The 20,831-nt window shown below is 40.9% G+C and overlaps 1 protein-coding gene across 7 annotated transcripts in view; it reads left to right on the forward strand.

Moving 5' to 3' along the window:
* The window catches only part of ERCC6L2 (ERCC excision repair 6 like 2), a 427,384-nt gene that overhangs the window by 128,653 nt on the left and 277,900 nt on the right, over positions 1–20,831 (forward strand). For all 7 annotated transcript variants that reach the window (XM_029617631.1, XM_029617627.1, XM_029617610.1 and 4 more), the window contains one exon: positions 19,253–19,369. In XM_029617631.1, the coding sequence (XP_029473491.1) occupies positions 19,253–19,369 (117 nt within the window). The remainder of the gene's footprint in view (positions 1–19,252; positions 19,370–20,831) is intronic.

A 20,831-nucleotide genomic window follows, 5' to 3' on the forward strand; every position in this document is an offset into this window, starting at 1 on the left:
AATAATTTTGTATCATCTGCAGGATTGATCACATTACTTGTCATTCTCTTTTCCAGATCATTTATAAATATATTAAAAAGCACCAGTCCAAGTACAGATCCCTGAGACACTCCACTGTTTACCTCTCTCCTCTGAGAAAACTGACCATTTAATCCTACTCTGTTTCCTTTCTTTTAACTAGTTTGCATACCATAAAAGCACGTTGCCTCTTATCTCATGCCTTTTTAATTTTTTTTAAAAAGCTCTCATGGGGGACTTTGTCAGATGCCTTCTGAAAATCCAAATACACTACGTCTGTTGGCTCACTATTACCCACTGGTTTGTTAACCCCTTCAAAAAAAATGTAGCAGATTTGTCAGGCAAAATTTCCCTTGGTTAAATCCATGCTGGCCGAGTCTCATTAAACAACGTCTGTCTATACGCTCTATGATTTTGTTCTTTAGAATAGTTTCCACAATTCTTCCCTGCAGTGACGTCAGGCTTACTGGTCTGTAGTTTCCAGGATCACCCCTGGAGCCCTTTTTAAATTTCGGGGTTACATTGGCAACCTTCCACTCTTCAGGTACAATGGACGATTTTAATGATAGGTTTCAAATTGCTAGTAATAGATTTGAAATTTCATTTTTGAGTTCTTTCAGAACCCTGGGATGTATATCATCTGGTTCAGGTAATTAGCTCTGGAATGCATCTTCATTTGTAAACACCGAAGTAAAGAATTGATTTAGTCTTTTTGCTATGGTCTTAACTTCCCTAAGTGACTCTCTAACCCCTAGATCATGTAATGATCCAGTTGACTCCCTTAGCGGCTTCTTGCTTCAGATATATTTAAAATGTTCTTACTATACGTTTTTGCCATTACAACCAGTGTCTTTTCAAATTCTCTCGTAGACTTATCAGTGTTTTACATTTAAGTTGCCAATGCTTATGCTTTTTCCTTTTCTTCAGATGGATCCTTTTACAATTTTTGAAGGAAGTTTTTTTTGGCTAAATAGCCTCTTTTCCTTTGCCTTTTATCCAAGCTGACAGTCGTTTGGTCTTCCTTTCACCTTTTTAATTGCATGGAATACATCTGGACCATGATTCTAAGATGGTATTTTTAAACAATGTCCATGCTGCTTGTACTCTCTTAACTTTTGTAGCTGCTCCTTTCAGTTTTTTCTAACTATATTCCTCATTTTATCAAGTCTCCATTTTGAAAGTTTCTCTAAAGTTGTAGACTTATTATTGTCACCCCCACCAGCCATTAATTTAAATTTGATCCTGTTATGATCACTATTGCCATGTGGCCCCACCACCATTGCTTCTCACCAAATCCTACGTTCCACTAAGATATAGATGTGAAATAGATACCTGTGTTGTTGGTTCCTGAACCAATTGCTCCATGAAGCAGACATTTATTCTATCCAGGAACTTTACCTCTCTAGCATGTCCTGATGTTACATTTACCAGTCAATATTGAGGTAATTGAAATCTACCATTATTACTGTTTTGCCAAATTGGTTAGCTTCCTTAATTTCTCTTATTTAATTATCCATCTTATTTGGCTAGGTGGACAGTAGTATAATCCTATCACTATATTCTTCACTAGCACACATGGGATTTCTACTCAGAGATTCTACTCTGCATTTAATCTTCTGCAAGATCCTTATCCTGTTGGACTCTATGCCATCCCGAACATAAAGTGCCACCCTGCCCCCAAGCTGATCTACCCTATCATTGCGGTATAATGTGTACCCTGATATAGCACTGTCCCATTGGTTATCCTCTTCCCACCAGGTCTCTGAGATGCCAATTATATATACCTATTCATTCAGTGCTAAACTCTCTAACTCTCCTTTCTTACTTAAACTTCTGACATTGGCATACAGGCATTTCAAGGTATGGGGTTTTTTTTGTATGCATTAACAACCTACATTTTAGTTGACAAGGGTAATTTGGAATCTTTTAACTCAGGTGGCTCTTTACCTATAGGAGCATGGATTACTTTTGCTTTTATTGAAACAACTCTGTTAGGCTGCCTTAACTCTTCTGTTTCATGAGTATCCTTTGAAGATGCCTCCCTCTAAACCATATGCTGCTTTTCCCCTTGTTCTAGTTTAAAAACTGCTCTATTACTTTTTTTTAAAGCTTAGCACCAGCAGCCTGGTTCCGCCTGTCCTTTTGGAAAAGACTCCTCCCTTCTCCAAAAGGTTGGTTAGTTCCTTACAAAACTGAATCCCTCCTGCACCATCGTCTCCTCCTGCACCATCATCTCCTCCTGCACCATCGTCTCATCTATGCATTGGACTTCAGAGCTCTGCCTGCCTCTGGGGATCTGTGCATGGAAGAGAGAGCGCGTCAGTGATTGCTACCCTGGAGGTTCTGTATTTCATCTTTCTATCTAAAAGCCTAAATTTGGCTTCCAGAACCTCCATCCCACATCTTCCTATATTGTTGGTGCCCACTTGTACAACAACTGGTTCCTCCATAGCACTGTCTAAAATCCTATCTAGGTAACATGTAAGGACCGCCACCTTTGCATCAGGCAGGCAGTTAGTTTATCAGGTGATCCTTACGTCCACCAGCCACCAAGCTATCTGCATTCCTAACTCACCAGGTTTTTGCTTTGAATGTGCTTGAAAAAGGTTTTATTACTTGTTTGTACCTCTGTGGCAAGCTTCTTTTCAAATTCTCTCTTTGCCTACCTAATTACATTTTTACATCTAACTTGCCAGTGTGTATGCTCTTCCCTATTTTCCTCATTTGGGTCTGCTTTCCATGTTTTGAATGATGCCCTTTTGGTTTTCATTGCCTCTTTCCCTTCACTATTAAACTATGCCAGCAGTCATTTGTTTTTCTTTCAACCTTTTTTAATGCACGGAATACATTTTGTCTGGACCTCAAGGATGTATGCCATCTGAAGAGGAGATGCACACGAATGCACTCAGGCCTTTATTCTAAGGTCCCCCCTAAACATAAGCTCTCTGGAGTTTCTCTTGCCTCTGGAGACCTCCTGCAGCTGTCACCTGTTGCCACTGCCTTCTGTGTCTATGACTTCCAAAGGTGCTGTCAGTAGTGACTGTACACTAATGCACAGAAGCACCAAACTTGGATATAGAAACATATAGAAACATAGAAATGACGGCAGAAGAAGACCAAATGGCCCATCCAGTCTGCCCAGCAAGCTTCACACATTTTTTCTCTCATACTTATCTGTTTCTCTTAGCTCTTGGTTCTATTTCCCTTCCACCTCCACCTTTAATGTAGAGAGCAGTGATGGAGCTGCATCCAAGTGAAATATCTAGCTTGATTAGTTAGGGCTAGTAGCCGCTGCAGTAAGCAAGCTACACCCATGCTTATTTGTTTTACCCAGACTATGTTATACAGCCCTTATTGGTTGTTTTTCTTCTCCCATGCTGTTGAAGCAGAGAGCCATGCTGGATGTGCATCGAAAGTGAAGTATCAGGCACATTTGGTTTGGGGTAGTAACCGCCGTAACAAGCCAGCTACTCCCCGCTTTGTGAGTGCGAACCCTCTTTTCTTCTCCCCTGCCGTTGAAGCAGAGAGCTCTGCTGGATGTGTGAAGTATCAGTTTTTCTTCTCCCCTGCCGTTGAATCAGAGAACTATGCTGTATATGCATTGAAAGTGAAGTATCAGGCTTATTTGATTTGGGGTAGTAACCGCCGTAACAAGCCAGCTACTCCCCTCTTTGTGAGTGTGAATCTTTTTTTCCACATTTCCTCTTGCTGTTGAAGCTTAGAGCGATGTTGGAGTCACAGTAAGCATGTGTATGTTTATTTAATAAGGGTATTGACTCCAGGCAGTAGCCATCATTCTGGCGAGTCACCCACTCTTCATTGGCAGCCTCTTGACTTTATGGATCCACAGTGTTTATCCCACGCCCCTTTGAAGTCCTTCACAGTTCTGGTCTTCACCACATCCTCCGGAAGGGCATTCCAGGCATCCACCACCCTCTCCGTGAAGAAATACTTCCTGACATTGGTTCTGAATCTTCCTCCCTGGAGCTTCAAATCGTGACCCCTGGTTCTGCTGATTTTTTTCCTACGGAAAAGGTTTGTCGTTGTCTTTTGATCATTAACACCTTTCAAGTATCTGAAAGTCTGTATCATATCACCTCTGCTCCTCCTTTCCTCCAGGGTGTACATATTTAGATTCTTCAATCTCTCCTCGTACGTCATCCGATGAAGATCCTCCACCTTCCTGGTCGCCCTTCTCTGTACCCGCCTCCATCTTGTCTTTGTCTTTTTGAAGATACGGTCTCCAGAACTGAACACAGTACTCCAGGTGAGGCCTCACCAAGGACCTGTACAAGGGAATAATCACTTCCCTTTTCTTACTCGATATTCCTCTCTCTATGCAGCCCAGCATTCTTCTGGCTTTAGCTATCGCCTTGTCGCATTGTTTCGCCGACTTCAGATCATTAGACACCATCACCCCAAGGTCCCTCTCCTGCTCCGTGCACATCAGCCTTTCCCCCCCATCGAATACAGTTCATTCGGATTTCCACTCCCCATATGCATGACTTTGCACTTCTTGGCATTGAATCTCAGCTGCCATATCTTCGACCACTCTTCCAGTTTCCTTAGATCTCGTCTCATTCTCTCCACTCCTTCCGGCGTGTCCACTCTGTTGCAGATCTTAGTGTCATCCGCAAAAAGACAAACCTTACCTTCTATCCCGTCCGCAATGTCGCTCACAAAGATATTGAACAGGACTGGTCCCAACACCGATCCTTGCGGTACACCACTTAAAACCGCTCTCTCTTCAGAGAAGGTTCCATTTACCATCACACATTGTCTTCTGTCCGTCAACCAATTTGCAATCCAGGTCACCACCTCGGCACTCACTCCCAAGCTTCTCGTTTTATTCACCAGTCTCCTGTGCGGAACTGTATCAAAAGCTTTGCTGAAATCCAAGTATATGATATCGAGCGCTCTTCCTCGATCCAATTCCTTGGTTACCCAGTCAAAAAAGTCAATCAGATTTGTCTGACAGGACCAGAGCCACCTCTGTAAAAAGAAAGGATGTCCCAGAAAAACATGTTTGCAATACACAAATATCGCTGGCCTGTTGTAAATAAATGCACCTTTACCTTTTGAAAAGTTCTTTATATCAGGGTATTCCTTTCCCTACAGCCTGCTGATGATTCTGGAGATGTAACTCCTGCATTTCTTCCACACTAGATCATATGTCACATCCTCTTTATCATTGGGCACTATTAGATGAGGATCTTGTCCCTCTGGATGAAGCAGGCCTCAGCTTTTGGCCAGATTATCAAGCATTCAGCAGGCTAGAAAGATGCACAGATCTTGTTGGTTTGTGGGGAAGACATTCTCCTGATCTGTCCAGGCAGTTGAAATGTGTTTTTGAGTAGGCCAAAGTGACAGCTTTAGTCTTCTAGTTGACCCTGCTATAGTGAACATCTGCTGCAGGTTGTGTGTATCAGTGGAATCCTGAGCCAGATTTTGAGTGGATATCCTTTATAAGGGAGAAGGTAGAGAAAAGCAGAGTGAGATATCCCAAGCTGGTAGGCAGCGAAGATGTTCCTTTGTAGAGGCTAGATCTGCTTTCCTGAACCAAAGTGCAAGAGCACATAGAGACTGAGGGAGATAAAAATGCAGACAGAGATTAGTTGCTGTGTCATAAGAACATAAGAAATTGTCATACTGGGTCAGACCAAGGGTCCATCAAGCCCAGCATCCTGTTTCCAACAGTGGCCAATCCAGCCTAGAAGTACCTGGCAAGTACCCAAACACTAAGTAGATCCCACACTACTGATGCCAGTAATAGCAGTGGCAACTCCCTAAGTCAACTTGATTAATAGCAGTTAATAGACTTCTCCTCCAAGAACTTATCCAAACCTTTTTTTAAACCCAGCTACACTAACTGTATTAACCACATCCTCTGGCAACAAGTTCTAGAGCTTAATTGTGCATTGAGAGAAAAATAATTTTCTACGATTAGTCTTAAATGTGCTACTTGCTAACTTCATGGAATGCCCCCTACTCACATCTACCTGTTCTAGACCTCTCATTTTAAAGACCTCTATCATATCCTCCCTCAGCCGTCTCTTCTCCAAACTGAACAGCCCTAATCTCTTTAGCCTTTCCTCCTAGGGGAGCTGTTCCATGCCCTTTATCGTTTTGTTCGCCCTTCTCTGTACCTTCTCCAGTGCAGCTATATCTTTTTTGAGATGCGGTGACCAGAATTGTACACCGTACTCAAGGTGTGGTCTCACCATGGAGCAATACCGAGACATTATGATACTTTCCATTTTATTCCCCTTTCCCTTCCTAATAATTCCTAACATTCTGTTTGCTTTTTTGACTGCTGCAGCACACTGAGCTGATGATTTCAATTTATAATCCACTATGATGCCTAGATCTTTTTCCTGGGTGGTAACTCCTAATATATGGAACTTAACATCGTGTAACTACAGCATGGGCTATTTTTCCCTATATGCAACACCTTGCACTTGTCCACATTAAATTTAATCTGCCATTTGGATGCCAAATCTCCCAGTCTCGCAAGGTCCTCCTGCAGTTTATCACAATCTGCTTGTGATAACTTCATGGACTGCCTCCTAGTCCTTCTATTATCTGAAAGATTAAATAACTGATTCACATTTACCCGTTCTAGACTTCTCATTAATTTTAAAGACCTCTATCATATCCCTCTTCAGCTGTCTCTTCTCCAAGCTGAACAACCCTAACGTATTTAGTCTTTCCTCATAGGGGAGCAGTTCCATCCCCTTTATCATTTTGGTCACCCTTCTCTGTACCTTCTCCTTCGCAACTATATCTTTCTTGAGATGCTGCAACCAGAATTGTGCACAGTATTCAAAGTGCAGTCTCACCATGGAGCGATGTTAAGTTCCATATTAGGGCGGTAGCTCCTAAAATGGAACTTAACATCGTGTAACTATAGCATGGGTTATTTTTCTCTATATGCATCACCTTGCACTTATCCACATTAAATTTCATCTTCCATTTGGATGCCCAATTTTCCAGTCTTACAAGATCCTCCTGCAATTTATCACAATCTGCTTGTGATTTAACTACTCTGAATAATTTTGTATCATCTGCAAATTTGATTACATCACTCGTATTCCTTTCCAGATCATTTATAAATATATTGAAAAGTACGGGTCCCGATACAGATCCTTAAGGCACTCCACTGTATACCCTTTTCCACTGAGAAAATTGTCCATTTAATCCTACTCTGTTTTCTGTCTTTTAACCAGTTTGTAATCCACGAAAAGACATCGCCACCTGTCCCATGACTTTTTACTTTTCTTAGAAGCCTCTCATGAGGAACTTTGTCAAATGCCTTCCTTCCATCATTTTTATTGCATGGAATACATCTGGACTGCACTTCTAAGATTATATTTTTAAACAATGTCCATGCCTGTGTACACTTACTTTTGCAGCTGCACCTTTCAGTTTTTTTCTAACTATTTTCCTTATCTTATCAAAGTTTTTTTTACTTTTGAAAATTTAGTGTTAGAGCTGTAGATTTACATATTGTCTCCCATCCAGTCGTTAGTTCAAATTTGATCATGTTATGATCACTAATGCCAAATGGCCCCACCACCATTAACTCTCCCACTAAATCCTGCGTTCCACTAAGAATTAAATCTAAAATAGCTCCCTCATTGGTTCCTGAACCAATTGTCCCATGAAGCAGTCATTTATTCCATCCAGGAACTTTGTCTCCATCATGTCCTGATGTTATCTTTACCTAGTCAATATTGGGGTAATTGAAATCTCCTATTATTACTACTCTGCCAAATTGGTTTGTTTCCCTCATTTCTCTTAGCATTTCATCATCTGTCTGACCATTTTCGCCAGGTGGAAGATAGTATATTCCTACCACTATACTTTTACCCAACACACATGGGATTTCTACTCATATAGATTCTACTGAACATTTAGTCTCTTGTATGATCTTTATCCTGTTGGATGCTATTCTCTCCCGGACATAAAGTGCCATACCCCGACCAAGTTGATCCATCTTATCATTGCGATATAATTTGTACCTTGATATAGCACTGTCCTGTGGTTATCCTCCTTCATAGTGACAGCAGAATATCTATCCTAGAGCCAACCCCCAGGGAGTGAGACCTTCCTGGAAGCGGTTATGAATTCCTGCCTTTGAGAGGATTAGGCCTCATGTCATTGCAGACCAGTTACATATTGAAGGATTGGAAGCCCTTGCAGTTAATGATAGTGACCTTGTTTGCAGGTGCCCTTACAGGGGCATGAGTGTAATGGATAGTCCCCAAAACGGAAGGGAAACATGCAGTTTGGTAGAAATCATTCATAATTTGTTGTTGCTGTTTGCTTTGATGGAAAGATAATTTGTGATATGTTTTCCCGAGAAATGCACCCAGAAAGTGATCAATGCATAAGGAGTTGGCATCCTGACTTATTCCGGCCATGACCCCTAAAGGTATATGAAAGGTTCTGGTAGCAAAAAAGCCCAGAGCTGTCGTAACTTTGAGGTGTACTGGCAAGGCATGACCTCTCTGTGTGGAAGGGCACAGGTCCTGCTCCAACTGTTAGCATAGATATAACATGGTTTTCTTGTTGAAACTGAATCTGCACAAGCCTTGCTCCTCAGACAGATTAAAAAACTGTGCCCTGATTCTATATACTCTTTCTTAGGGATATCTCCGCCTCCTCCTTCTGTATTGTTTCTCCCTCCTCAAATGTTGTGCCATGAGTATCCATAAGTTTATAATAGTCATGTTAAACGTCACTTCACCTATACTCACATTTGTATCCGTTAACCCCAGTGATACACACACCCATCCATAGTCAGCTCCAGTGACATACACACCCACCTTCAGACAGCCCCACTCACCAGACACACATACTCAGAAATGGAGTGCTGTGCAAGAAAAGGTCCCTTTAAAGAACAGAAGCAAACCTAGTATCAGACCTAGGACAAATGCGACAAAAAAAACCAACATTACAGCCAAACATACTTCTGGGCAAGAACAGTGATTTCTCAGTTATCCCCCCACATCTCTGGTATACTCCTAGCAAGCCCTTTCCACTTACGGGGAGAAGCCAGTCGAAAAAGACAATGCAAGTTAGAATTTGGTGCGTTAAATAACAGGTGTAAAAACATACATTCTTGATGACGTTCATGTTGATGTTCATTATAAAACAGTAAAGTATGCACGAACATTAAACAATGCGCCGCCACCCCCAAACACGCCCACTTTATGCGCAGTTGGCCTGTTTTGAAAATTGTTTGTATGCATGTGTGTTGAACTTAAGTTTGTACAATATGTGGTCTATATTCAGTAGGGCTGTTAGTGGACAACTTATCCGGCTAAAGTTAGCTGGATAACTTATCCTGCATATTCAGCGGGATAAACTTGCTTAGAGTTATATTTGAATGTAACCATTTATGAATTTTAAGTTATCTGGCCACACCCGGCCAAGTAACTTGCTACTGAACCGGATATCCTGAAACGATATCTGGCTAAGTAGCTCTGTCCTTGCCTAAGAAGATGGCTTATCAGTAGCTCATTCCTTTTCCTCATCCACCAAAGCTAATGCTAAGGCCCTGTCGGGCCTTATTCTCTCCCCCCCCCCCCCCCCCCCACACCTTTCTAAAGATTAACATCATGCTGGCATTTAACCCTGGTCCCGATTTTAACATAAATATGGGATCAGGCCGCCTCCCCCCTCGGCCCAAGGACAAATCAGGCCATCTGCGCCCCCCCCCCCAATCCCCCGAATTCTTCCCATCTCCCCCGAAACCTTTTGTATGTGAGCTGGGAGCGAGGGACCCTTTCCCCCACTCCCGGCGCCTCCAGCACTGCTCTGACAGAGGCAGCGCTATAAGGGTAAGCTAACGCTGAGGTTTGTTTCCAGCGCAGCCTCTGTCAGAGCAGTGCTGGAGGCGCTGGGAGTGGGGGAAAGGGTTCCTTGCTCCCGGCTCGCATAATAAAGGTTTTGGGGGAGATGGGGAGGGTCTGACAGAGGTGGGGTCAAGTGGCCCAATTTGTCCTTGTGCCAGAGGGGGTCAGGCGGCCAGATCCCATATTTATATTAAAATCGGGACTGGGGACTGGAGTTAAATGCCGGCATGACTTAAATCTTCTAAAAAGGTGTGTGTGTGTGTGGGGGGGTGTTAGAAGAGTAAGGCCTAAGAGGGCCTTAAGCACTTGTTTTGGTGGAGGAGAAAGGGGATTGGGCTACGAATAATCCATCATCTTAGGTGAGGACAGCACTACTTAGTTGGATATCTTTTCAAGATATCTGGTTAAGTAGTATGTTAACAGGCCACACCAGAAGCAGGTCTAAAGTTATTCAGCTAACCTAGCTGGATGTACCCGATATTTGGCTAGGTTAGCCAGACAACTCATCCCCTCCCCAGAACGCCCATGAAATACCCCTTTAACTAGTTACCTGGCTAGAATTTAGCTGGATAAGGGCTGAATATAGCTGAGGAAGTCATTTAGATGGATAACTATTACATTATCTGGCTACATGACAGATATCTGGCTAGCTTACATGGATTTTCAGCAGCATAGCAATGCTGCTGAATATCCGCATAGCACTACTTAGCCAGCTAAGTTATATCTGGATAATTTAGACCTGCACTATAGCAGGTCTAGACCTACACTAATTAACTTATCCAATTAACTTAACTGGATAAGTCAGAATATTGGTACTTATCTGGCTCAGTTATTCGTCTAAGAATCGCCATTCCATTATGCCCATTGCCCACACACAAGATATCCAGCTAAGTGGCTGCCACTGAACATAGCTGGATATTCAGCAGTCACCACTGTTCAGCTAAGTAGCGCTGAATATTGCTCTCCCCTAGTGTAAGTAAGTGTTATCTGTAATAACAGTATACCCTTTCCTACATAATTGGTACCCTTCAACTTTCAGACATGTTTAGTTATTTTAACGTAAAGGAATATTAAGTAAGGTTAGCCTGTTGAGGGATTAAAGTGATTTTGCATAGCAGATTTTAAATGAACCTTGCTAGTTTGTTCCCACTGTGCAGTTTGGTGTTGATAATTGCAGAGCTTTCTGTCCCAAGATGAATGCTGGAGCAGTTGCAATCAGTAAGCGTACACTGCACCTCTGTACTGTGTAAGTTTGATTTATGTAGGTATGTGTAGAGGGAATAGGTGGAGTCTGTTATTTAATGTTGCAATGCAAAAGATTGGCGAGCATTTTGCTGGTCATTCTGTGTTTTCGGTGCTGCATCTCTGTGGAGAAGGCAGATGAGAGATGTATGTCATTTGTAATGCACGTTAAGCAGTGATCCTATTTACTCTATGGAGCTTAAAGGTCCAGAAATGTTCTCTAAGGTTAGTAATCTGTGTCATGACTAAATTCTAGCACAGGTTGTATGATATGGTCTGTTGAAATCATCTCTATAGAAAAAGCATATAATGCAAGTGCCACCTGCCTCTTATATTTTTGCTAATTCAGACTCTCAGCTACCCCTCTGGAAGGAAAAACTCCCATTTTATGTGTATTTTTTTTTTTATATTCTACAAAATCCAAAGCATGTCCAATGTGGATTCCCATAATGGAATAATCATAAAATAAATACAAATACCATACAAAACATCAATAAAATACTACATAAATAAATCTTTTAAATAAAGTAGAACACAGTACAAAGCACCCATCTAATCCAACTGATTAAAACAGCTAAATTGATTAAAAGTTGTCAATCAACAGCTTGTTTTAAAAAGCATCACTTTTATCTTTTTTTCTAAATATTAAGAAATATGCCTCATATACTAATTTTCTGGTTACACATTTTGCAAAATAGGCACCATTACAGAAAAAAGCCTTTGAACTCATTATTTCTGAATGTAGCAACTGAGTTGATTCATAATTTTTCTAATGACTTTTTTCTGATGACTTTAGAAATGTCCTTCACTCCCTGATTCTTACCAGCATCGATCATTGCAACTCTCTCTGTATGTTGGTCTCCCACACTCTACAATCAGATCCCTCCAACGTACACAAAACTCAGCTGCCCGACTACTTACAAATACTAGATTACATGAGATGTCACCGGTGCTTTGCACTCCCTCCATTGGCTGCCTGTACAATGGAGGATAATATATAAAATACTATTCATAATACACAGCCTAAAACACAGTGTTAACAGTCTCTGGTTGTGTGCAATCCTTCATTTCTGTGTTCCCTCAAGAAATCTTAGATCATAAAATCAATACCTGCTCAAAGTACCCTCGCCTAAACAAACCAGACTCTCAATGTCTCATGAACGGGCCTTTTCTATTGCTGGCCCTATAATATGGAACTCTGTACCACTCTACATAAGATCCATATCCGGTGCAAGTGTCTTTAAAAAACAAAAGCCTTGAAACATCATTTATTTAATCAAGCATATAAAGATCTGAACAGCCATCATTTTTTTCTCCTCCTAGACCCTTAGTTCAGCCGCTTTAAAACATCTAGGCTCTTTACAGGCCCATTCCTGAATGACATCTTGTTTTTCTTTCTTTTGTTTTTACAAATTCTATCTGTTTGTCTTACTGTGATTATTTTATCATGAATGTTTTAATAGTAACCTGCCCCGAACTTTGGAGGGCACGGGCAACAAGTCCTTTTAAATAAATAAGATTATGACGACAGTATCTAATCTTGTTGATCAATATATAATCTTTGAAGAGGACCTACTGCTGAACAGGCAACCAATGAAGTTCCTTTAAAGTGGGAGTGATCCTATTCCATACATTAGATCCAGTAAATACCTAGCAGCTGCATTCTCAACTAATTGAAGTATTCACATCACGGGGCACCCAATTTAACAAATTACAGTAAACCATTGTGTTAAAACAAAGCTTGCATTACTAACCTAAAATTAGAAGTAGGAATTTTCAAAGGCATTTGTCTGCCAATGTTTGAATATCACCAGCACTTATCCAGCTAAATTTGAATTAATAATCTGGCTAAAATTTAGCTGAAAAATGTACAGGCATTCCAGGGCTAGGTAAGTTAGCTGGGAAACTTATCCAGCTAATTCCTATGTTTGGAGTTAGCCAAATAAGCATGGTTAAAGTTATCTGGGAGCGTGTTCCTAGATAATTTTAAGCGTATGTGGCTATATTTAAAGGATATGGTCGTGTACTCACTCAACGGTATTTGAAAAAAACCCCAAGGTTAAGTTGGTGGCTTGTGCCATCCCCTCCCCACCCCCACCGAGAGGTGTTAACATGGCCAGCAAGCCTGTGTCCCTCATACCCCCAAGCCTCCTGAAATCTTAAAACAAAAAAAAAAAATGGTGGACCCAAAGGTCCAAGGAGGTGGTCCAGCGCTCTCTTTGGCAATTCCAGTTTGGTAAGAAAAGAATGAGTGCCCCCTTCCTCTCGCCTTCTCCTCTTCCCTCCCTCCCCTCCCCAAAGCCTTGATAGCAGTATTAATATCAAGGCAATGCATTTAACCACTTGGAGACGTATGCTTGTAGCATAGCCCTGGTGGCCAGGACCATTTAGGGGCTGCCACTAGAGGCAGAAAGGCTGGGTTTAGCTTGGGGAGGTTGTGTGAGAGGGAGGAGGGGACTGTCATTCTTTTCTTGCCAAATTGGAATTGCCAGGGATGGGCCAGGCTGTTCATTTATGGTTTTTCACCAATGGCTCAAAAGCTTTTAAACTTTGTAGAATCCAAAATGGGTAGTGATCCAATAAGCAAAATGTAGATTTCAACTGAGAAATCAAATTCATAGTATCATCCTTGGTGTGGGACTAAATTGTCTGCAATTAATAATACTTACAATTTTTGTATGCTGCACTGTACAATGTTTTATTTTATTTTTTAGATATTTTATATACCATCATTCCATGTATAGATCACAACAGTTTACAAAATAACATTCATATTAACTATAGATCTATGACATAAGATGTGAAGTACAGACACAAGTTAACTATATAACAGATTTCACATATTAGTCAGTTCGTTGAGCTTTTTTTCAAACTCTAGTTAATAAGTATTCAGGTATAAGTGCCTGACCCTAGCAGCTTAAAATCTTACAGGTAGATGGTAGATTTTAAAAGCGTTGCTTGTGCAAAAACGACTCCATACATGCGTATGGGGGCTATGCACGAGCATTGTGAATTTTAAGAAGCCGGGAAGTAAGCGTGTACATATCTGTTCATGCATCAAGAGTAAGGAGGCAGAAAAGAGGCCGGGACATGGGCGTTCTAGGGTGGGGCCAAGACAACTTGTGTAACTCCCGAAGTTTGGAAGCTGAACATGACAACCCATGCCATGTTACCTGCGTAACTTTACTACTGGTCCTCATGAGGTGCAAGTCTGGAGATTTTGAGGCAGAGGAATCCTGAACACCAGTGGGGGAGGGGAGAGAAAGAGAGCCTCTGTTAGAGAGACAATCTGACACTCTATATATCTTCCAATGTAAGAGGGGCACTTTCAACTCGGGTTTTTGGGGGTGGGGGGTGGGCGTGTTACATTGGTCTCCCTATAGTGCAAGGATCTGTAGACCTTGTAAAACCACCTTCCCCCAAAACCCAGCCTGAATTGAAAGTGCCCCTCTTACAGTGGGAGATATATAGAGTGTCAGATTGTCTCTCTAACAAAGGCTCTCCCCCCCCTTGGTCAAGGGTTGCACGTATATATGCGGCAGGGGTATTTTAAATGATACGCGTTTTCTTGGATGCACGATATGAAATTAAGCAAAGCTTTGCTCGCATGCCCAATATATGTTTTGTGGGTGCACGCACGCTCCTTTTAAAATTTTCCTGTCAGTGGATACCTGAGGCAGTGGGAACTAAAGTGACTTACCTAAGGCCACAAGGAGTATCAGTAGGAGATTTGGGATTTGAACTCTGGTTTTCAGCCTGTTGCTGTAACACTAGATTACTCTTCCTCCCAATTAGTAATAATTACGTCAACCTCCCAATTAGTAATAGTTATGTCAACCATATTCTCATACCGTTAATCTACATTGACTGGAGTTTTTCCACTTTATTTGAAAAATAGCAAATACTTCACTATCAGTTCTTATATCATTTAGATTTTTATGACATGAAACCACTCATGGAAGAATAAGACTATTTTTTTAGCCAACTGAACATGCAAGCTATAACTTTTCAAAGACACTATATAAAGATCCTTGTCATAGGGTTATTTAGTTTTATGCCAGCAGCATTCAATCATTTGAAGGGCCCGTTTTTCTTGAATTAATTCAACCGAAAACCAAGGAGTTGTACTTTTGTTTTTATTAAATCAAATCTCTTTCTTAGGAGCCACCTTATGTTTGTGATAATATTGAAGACAATCAGGTAGTCAGCTCCAAAATTGCATCCCGCTCATGATACCTCTGAGCCTCAATTCAATTAGATTAAAACTTTTCCAAATCAATTTTAGCGCTTACTTTTCTCATTTGCTCGTTACAATACCTACAGCCACCAATTTGTTTAATAGGGAACAAAATTAAATAATGATCAGACCATAAAATAAGCAGGAGCTGTAAGTAACTTCTGAATTCTACTAAGAGTATCTTGTGAATCCAGACAAAACAGCAAGTCCAGAGTAATACCTAAGTTGTGAGTAGAAACCTGAACAATTTGCATTTGTCAACAGTAGGTGCAGCAAGATTATGATTATGGAACACCAAGAATAACCATATTTTTGATTGATCTGCAATGCAGAAAATATTTCAACTAACAGTAATGTTGTAGATTTCTGCATACTTGGGAGATAATAGACTTATTAAAACTGTACATTGCAAAGCCAACCCTCTGGCATAGGCTGTAATCTACAATGTGAGGGTTTCCCCTATCTAATGCATCCCAGAGAGTGAAGAAGAGAAGACAACTATTACAGTGGCAGTTGCTACTAGTGCCACTGAAAGTAGGCCTCAGAAAAGATGCTTGTTCAGCCCTGGGGCCAGTAAGGGCCACCTGTGTCACCCAGGCAGACCATTTAGGGAGGAGTAGGAATTAGACAAAGTATAAACAAAAAACAATAAAAATAAAAAGTAAAAAGCAAAAAGCTGTACAGTACTTTGGAGCCACAACTCATATGTATAGGTACATTTTATTACGTGTAATTTGCCCTTTGATTAAGAAATCTTTGCTAGATTAGAATGCTGTAACAAAATGTTGTCTAGTTTTGAATATCTTTTCTTTTATTCTTGAAAATGTTGTGGCCAACATTTGTAGTGTTTGTAGATGAAATTAAGGGTTTTGATCAAAACCTAGAAATGTGAAGGCAGAAAAGACCATATGATCTATTTTGTCTGCCCATCCACACCTAATTTAGCTTTATTTATTTATATATTTATTTATTTATTTTGGTTCACAATCCCTATCATTTCCTAGAGAATCCCCTGTATTTTTCCCATGCTTTATTGAATTCAGATACTGTTCTAACATCCATAGAGAGGCTGTTCCATGCATCTGCTACCTCTCTCCTTTAAAAAGAGATAGCACAGCTTTTAAACGAGATGATGGGAGAAAGCCGACAGTTGCTCAGAAACACATGGTTCAGAATGATGTATCTTTGATATTAAGAGAACAGGGAAAATAAGGCATCCCAGAAGAGAGATTGCAATAAATGCAAAAGTGGTCTGGATGTCTTTAAGTAAAATACAGAAAGATTCCAAATTACTCCTGTCAACTGATGAACAAGTTGCTAATACAAACAAAAAACATACTTTGAAATGTCTGTGTACAAATGCTAGAAATCTAAAAAATAAGATGGGAGATTTAGAGTGTATAGTACTAGATGAAGAGGTAGATATAATTGGTATCTCAGAGACCAGGTGGAAGGAAGATAACCAATGGGACACTGTGATACCAGGGTACAAATTATATTGAAATGATAGGATGGATCAAATTGGTGGAGGGGTGGCACTACATGTTAAAAAGAGCATTGAGTCAAACAAGATAAAAGTTCTGCAGGAAACAAAATGTAATTTGAATCTGTATGCATAGAAATTCCAGGTGAAAAAAGGAATAAAATAGTAGTGGGGGTGAAATACTGTCCACCTGGCCAGAATGAACTAATAGACAACAAAATGCTAAAAAAAAATTAGGGAAGCTAACAAAATCAGCAGTACAGTGCTAATGGGTGATTTCAATTACTCCAGTATTGACTTGGTGAATGTTACATCAGGACATTCTAGAGAAGTAAAGTTCCTAGATGAAATAAATGACGACTTCATGGAGCAGCTGATACAAGAACCAACAAGAGGGGAAGCTATTTTAGAGCTAGTCCATAATGGAACATAGAATTTAATGCAAGAGGTAAATTATCAAATTTGATTTAATAACTGAAGGGAACACAAAATAAATTTACTGTGACAGCATTTAACTTTCAAAAAGGTGTCTATACTAAAATGAAGACTTGTTAGGAAAAAACTGAAAGGAGCAACTGCTAAGGTTAAGAGTTTAGCTCAGGCATAGACATTGTTTAAAATTACTATCTTGGAAGCCCAGGCCAGATATATTCCATGCATTAGAAAAGATGGAAGGAATGCTAAATGACTACCATCATGGTTAAAAGATAAGGTAAGAGAGGCTATAATATCTAAAAGAACATCTTTCAAGAAATGGAAAAGGGATCCAAATGAAGAAAACAGGAAACATCATAAGTACTTGGAAAGTCAGATGTAAAGCATTGATAAGGATGGCAAAGAGAGAATTTGAAAAGAAGCTTGCTGTAAAAGCAAAAATTCATAACAAAACTTTTTCAGGTACATTCGAGGTAAAAAGCCTGTGAGGGAGTCACTTGGACCATTAGATGATCATGGGGATTTGAAAGCCATAGCAGAGAGACTAAATTAATTCTTTGCTTTGGTATTCAATGGGGAAGATGTAAGAGATATATACCCATACCAGAAATAATATTCAAAGGTGATGATTCAGAAGAGCTGAAACAAATCTCATGAATCTTTAAAGATGTTCCATATTATTTGAAAGATCGATTAACTCTATATATTCCTTTTCATTGTGCTCTGCAAATGATGCATTTGTGGTAGTGCCCATTTTATCTTCAGTGAATTTAACAGGAACAAAGAATAGAGCCACCTTGTGTGAGGCCACATTTGTGGAATTCCTTACATACAGGCCGATTCAGTAAAGTCCGCAGGAGAGCGGACGAACACCCGCTCTCCCGGAGCGCGCGCACAGGCCACTTGCCTGTGCGCGAGATTCTCTATTTAAATGAGGCCCGGCGGTAGAAACGGGCAAAAGGAGGTTTGACAGCCGACGCTCAACTTTGCCGGCGGCGGTTCTCGAGCCCGCTGACAGCCACGGGCTCGGAAACCGGACGCCGGCAAAATTGAGCGTCCGGTTTTTGACCCGACAGCCGCTGGCCCATTTAAAAAATGTTTTTCTTTTTTTTTAACTTTTTTTACCCTTCGGGACCTCCAACTTAATATCGCCATGATATTAAGTCGGAGGGTGCACTTTCCCGGTGCCGGCAGAAACTAGCACCTACCTTTGGGTAGGCGCTAATTTCTTAAAGTAAAATGTGCGGCTTGGCTGCACATTTTACTTTCTGTATCGCGTGGGAATACCTAATAGGGCCATCAACATGCATTTGCATGTTGAGGGTGCTATTAGGTTCCGCGGGTTGGACGCGTGTTTTCCGCCCCTTACTGTATCGGCCTGATAGAGAGGCTAGACTGACTGAGAAATTTTTAGAAAGTTATATTAAAACCTGGCTTTTTAAACAGGCTCTTAAAGGGTAATTCTCACATGGAACGACGGTATATAAAACACTCAAATAATTATAGGTTTTATGATTTGCCTTTTTATTTGGCTCTTCCTAGAAGCAATTGCAGCATTCCTAATTAGCACTATGGTAGGCTTTGGATTTGTTGCTTTTATGTTCAGTTATGTGTATGTTATGCTTTTTGGATCAGATTTTAAAAAGCATTTACATGCGTAAAACTGGGTTTTACGCATGTAAATGCACTTTACTCGAGTAAGTGGGCTTTTGAAAATTGCTACAATATTTGCCATTGAATCGTCCATAGGATTTATTCGTATAAGTGCACTTTACGTGAGTAAATGGCTTTTGAAAATTGCTACAATAGTAGTTACATTTATGCACGTAACTCCTTTGAAAATTACCCCCTTTATTGCTTGTACTTCACTTGAGCATTTTTTAAGATAGACAGGTAACAAAGATCGGATCGGATATGCAAATGTTTTATTATAATTCTTTTAGAATTGTCTTAATTTATATTTTGTTGTTTTTACAGACAAATAAATATGGTGACCCAGTGAGGACATTGTATTTCAGTTACTTGACCATCCTTCGAAAAGTTGCTAACCATGCTGCACTTTTGCAGACTAACAGCAGCACCAGCAAAAAACAGGTTGGTTTCCTGTCCAATCCACAACAAAATTGTGAAAGACAAATATTTTGTGACTCTGAGACTTTGGTACTTATGTATGTAGATACTAAAGCAGGATATCCAAAACTCAGGTTCTAGACTTCTGTATGAATCTTGCAAGATCTGTAAAAGATAAAGGAGCATTTTGGTCAGTTATCTGAAAAAATCAAAAGTGCAAAGCGGGAGAAGCAAGCCAACAGGTTGCAAATTACCTTATATTAAATATATAGCACCAGGTTAAAAGCATTACAGCTGTGAAGAAAACCATATTTTGGTATATATATATATATATATATATATATATAAGAGTTATTTCGTTATAGTTCTTAAGTGAGTTACAAATGGGCATTTTTGTGAATATTAGGGGTAGAGTATGATTTTTCTGAACATCAGTGAAGTTGTTGCATTAAATATGTTGAATTGTACAGTATCTAAAAATTCACCAAAAGTGCTTAACATCTATTCATTTATACCTTCAGGAAATCTCTAAGGGATTATCCTGAGGAAGGCAAATCATCCTTACCCTTTGTCCCACTAATATTCAGTCAGTTAAATTGTACATTCCCTGTACGTACCAGGATCAGTCCAGACGGTGGGTTATGTCCCCCGTCCAGCAGATGGAGTCAGATCAGAGCTCGAGAGTGCCACCTCATATAGCAGCGCACCCTCTGCTGGAGCTCAGTATCATTCTGACTCCAGCAGATGCGAGTTGGGGAAATCAGTGCTTCCCCAGTGTGACAGGTTTTTTTGGTTATTTTATCTCTTTTCTCAGTTCTTCCTGTCATGTCTTATTTCTTTTAACAATTTGGATCTAGTTGTACAAAAAAAAAAAAAAAAAAATTTTAACTTTAATTTCTGAGGAGGCGTGCTTTTCTCTGCTCTGTCTCCTTCCTGTGCTACCTCTCAGTCCCTTTCAGGGTTCGTTTGGGGGGTAAGTTTTCTACTTTGTGCAAGTTTTTATTTTCAGCTAATTTTCCTGGACGGTCCCGCGGCCCGGCAGCCTTTTCGCGGGCCTGGGCGCGCCGGCAGAAGGGACTTTCCCGCCGGCGCTTGCGGACTCGTCGGGCGGGTTGTGAAGGCCTTTTAGGCCCCCCCGCGGTGCGCTTCGTTTTTTGGCCCCCCCCGCGGCGTTTGTTTCTAGTGGCGCTGTCATGCCGCGTTTCTCCTGTTGCGAGACCTGCGGCGACCCGGGGTCTCGTTTTTCGCGGGAGGTTGTGTGTCCACGTTGCCTCCCCGAGGGGGAAGGTGAAGCGCACGCCTCGGGCTCGCTCCCGACGCCATCCTCCCCGCAGCCCGGGCAGCGAGGGCCGGCCACTTCCTCGCCGATGGCGGGAAAGGCGGCCATTTTGGAACAGGATCTGAGCGCAGGAAATTCGCCGGAGGAGATAGGGGCTGTTAGGGGGCCCCCCCGCCTACATCGTTGTCCCGAGGAAGGTCGACCCGC

This window comes from Rhinatrema bivittatum, chromosome 1, assembly GCF_901001135.1.
Source record: "Rhinatrema bivittatum chromosome 1, aRhiBiv1.1, whole genome shotgun sequence".
In the NCBI taxonomy this organism is placed as follows: Eukaryota; Metazoa; Chordata; class Amphibia; order Gymnophiona; family Rhinatrematidae; genus Rhinatrema; species Rhinatrema bivittatum.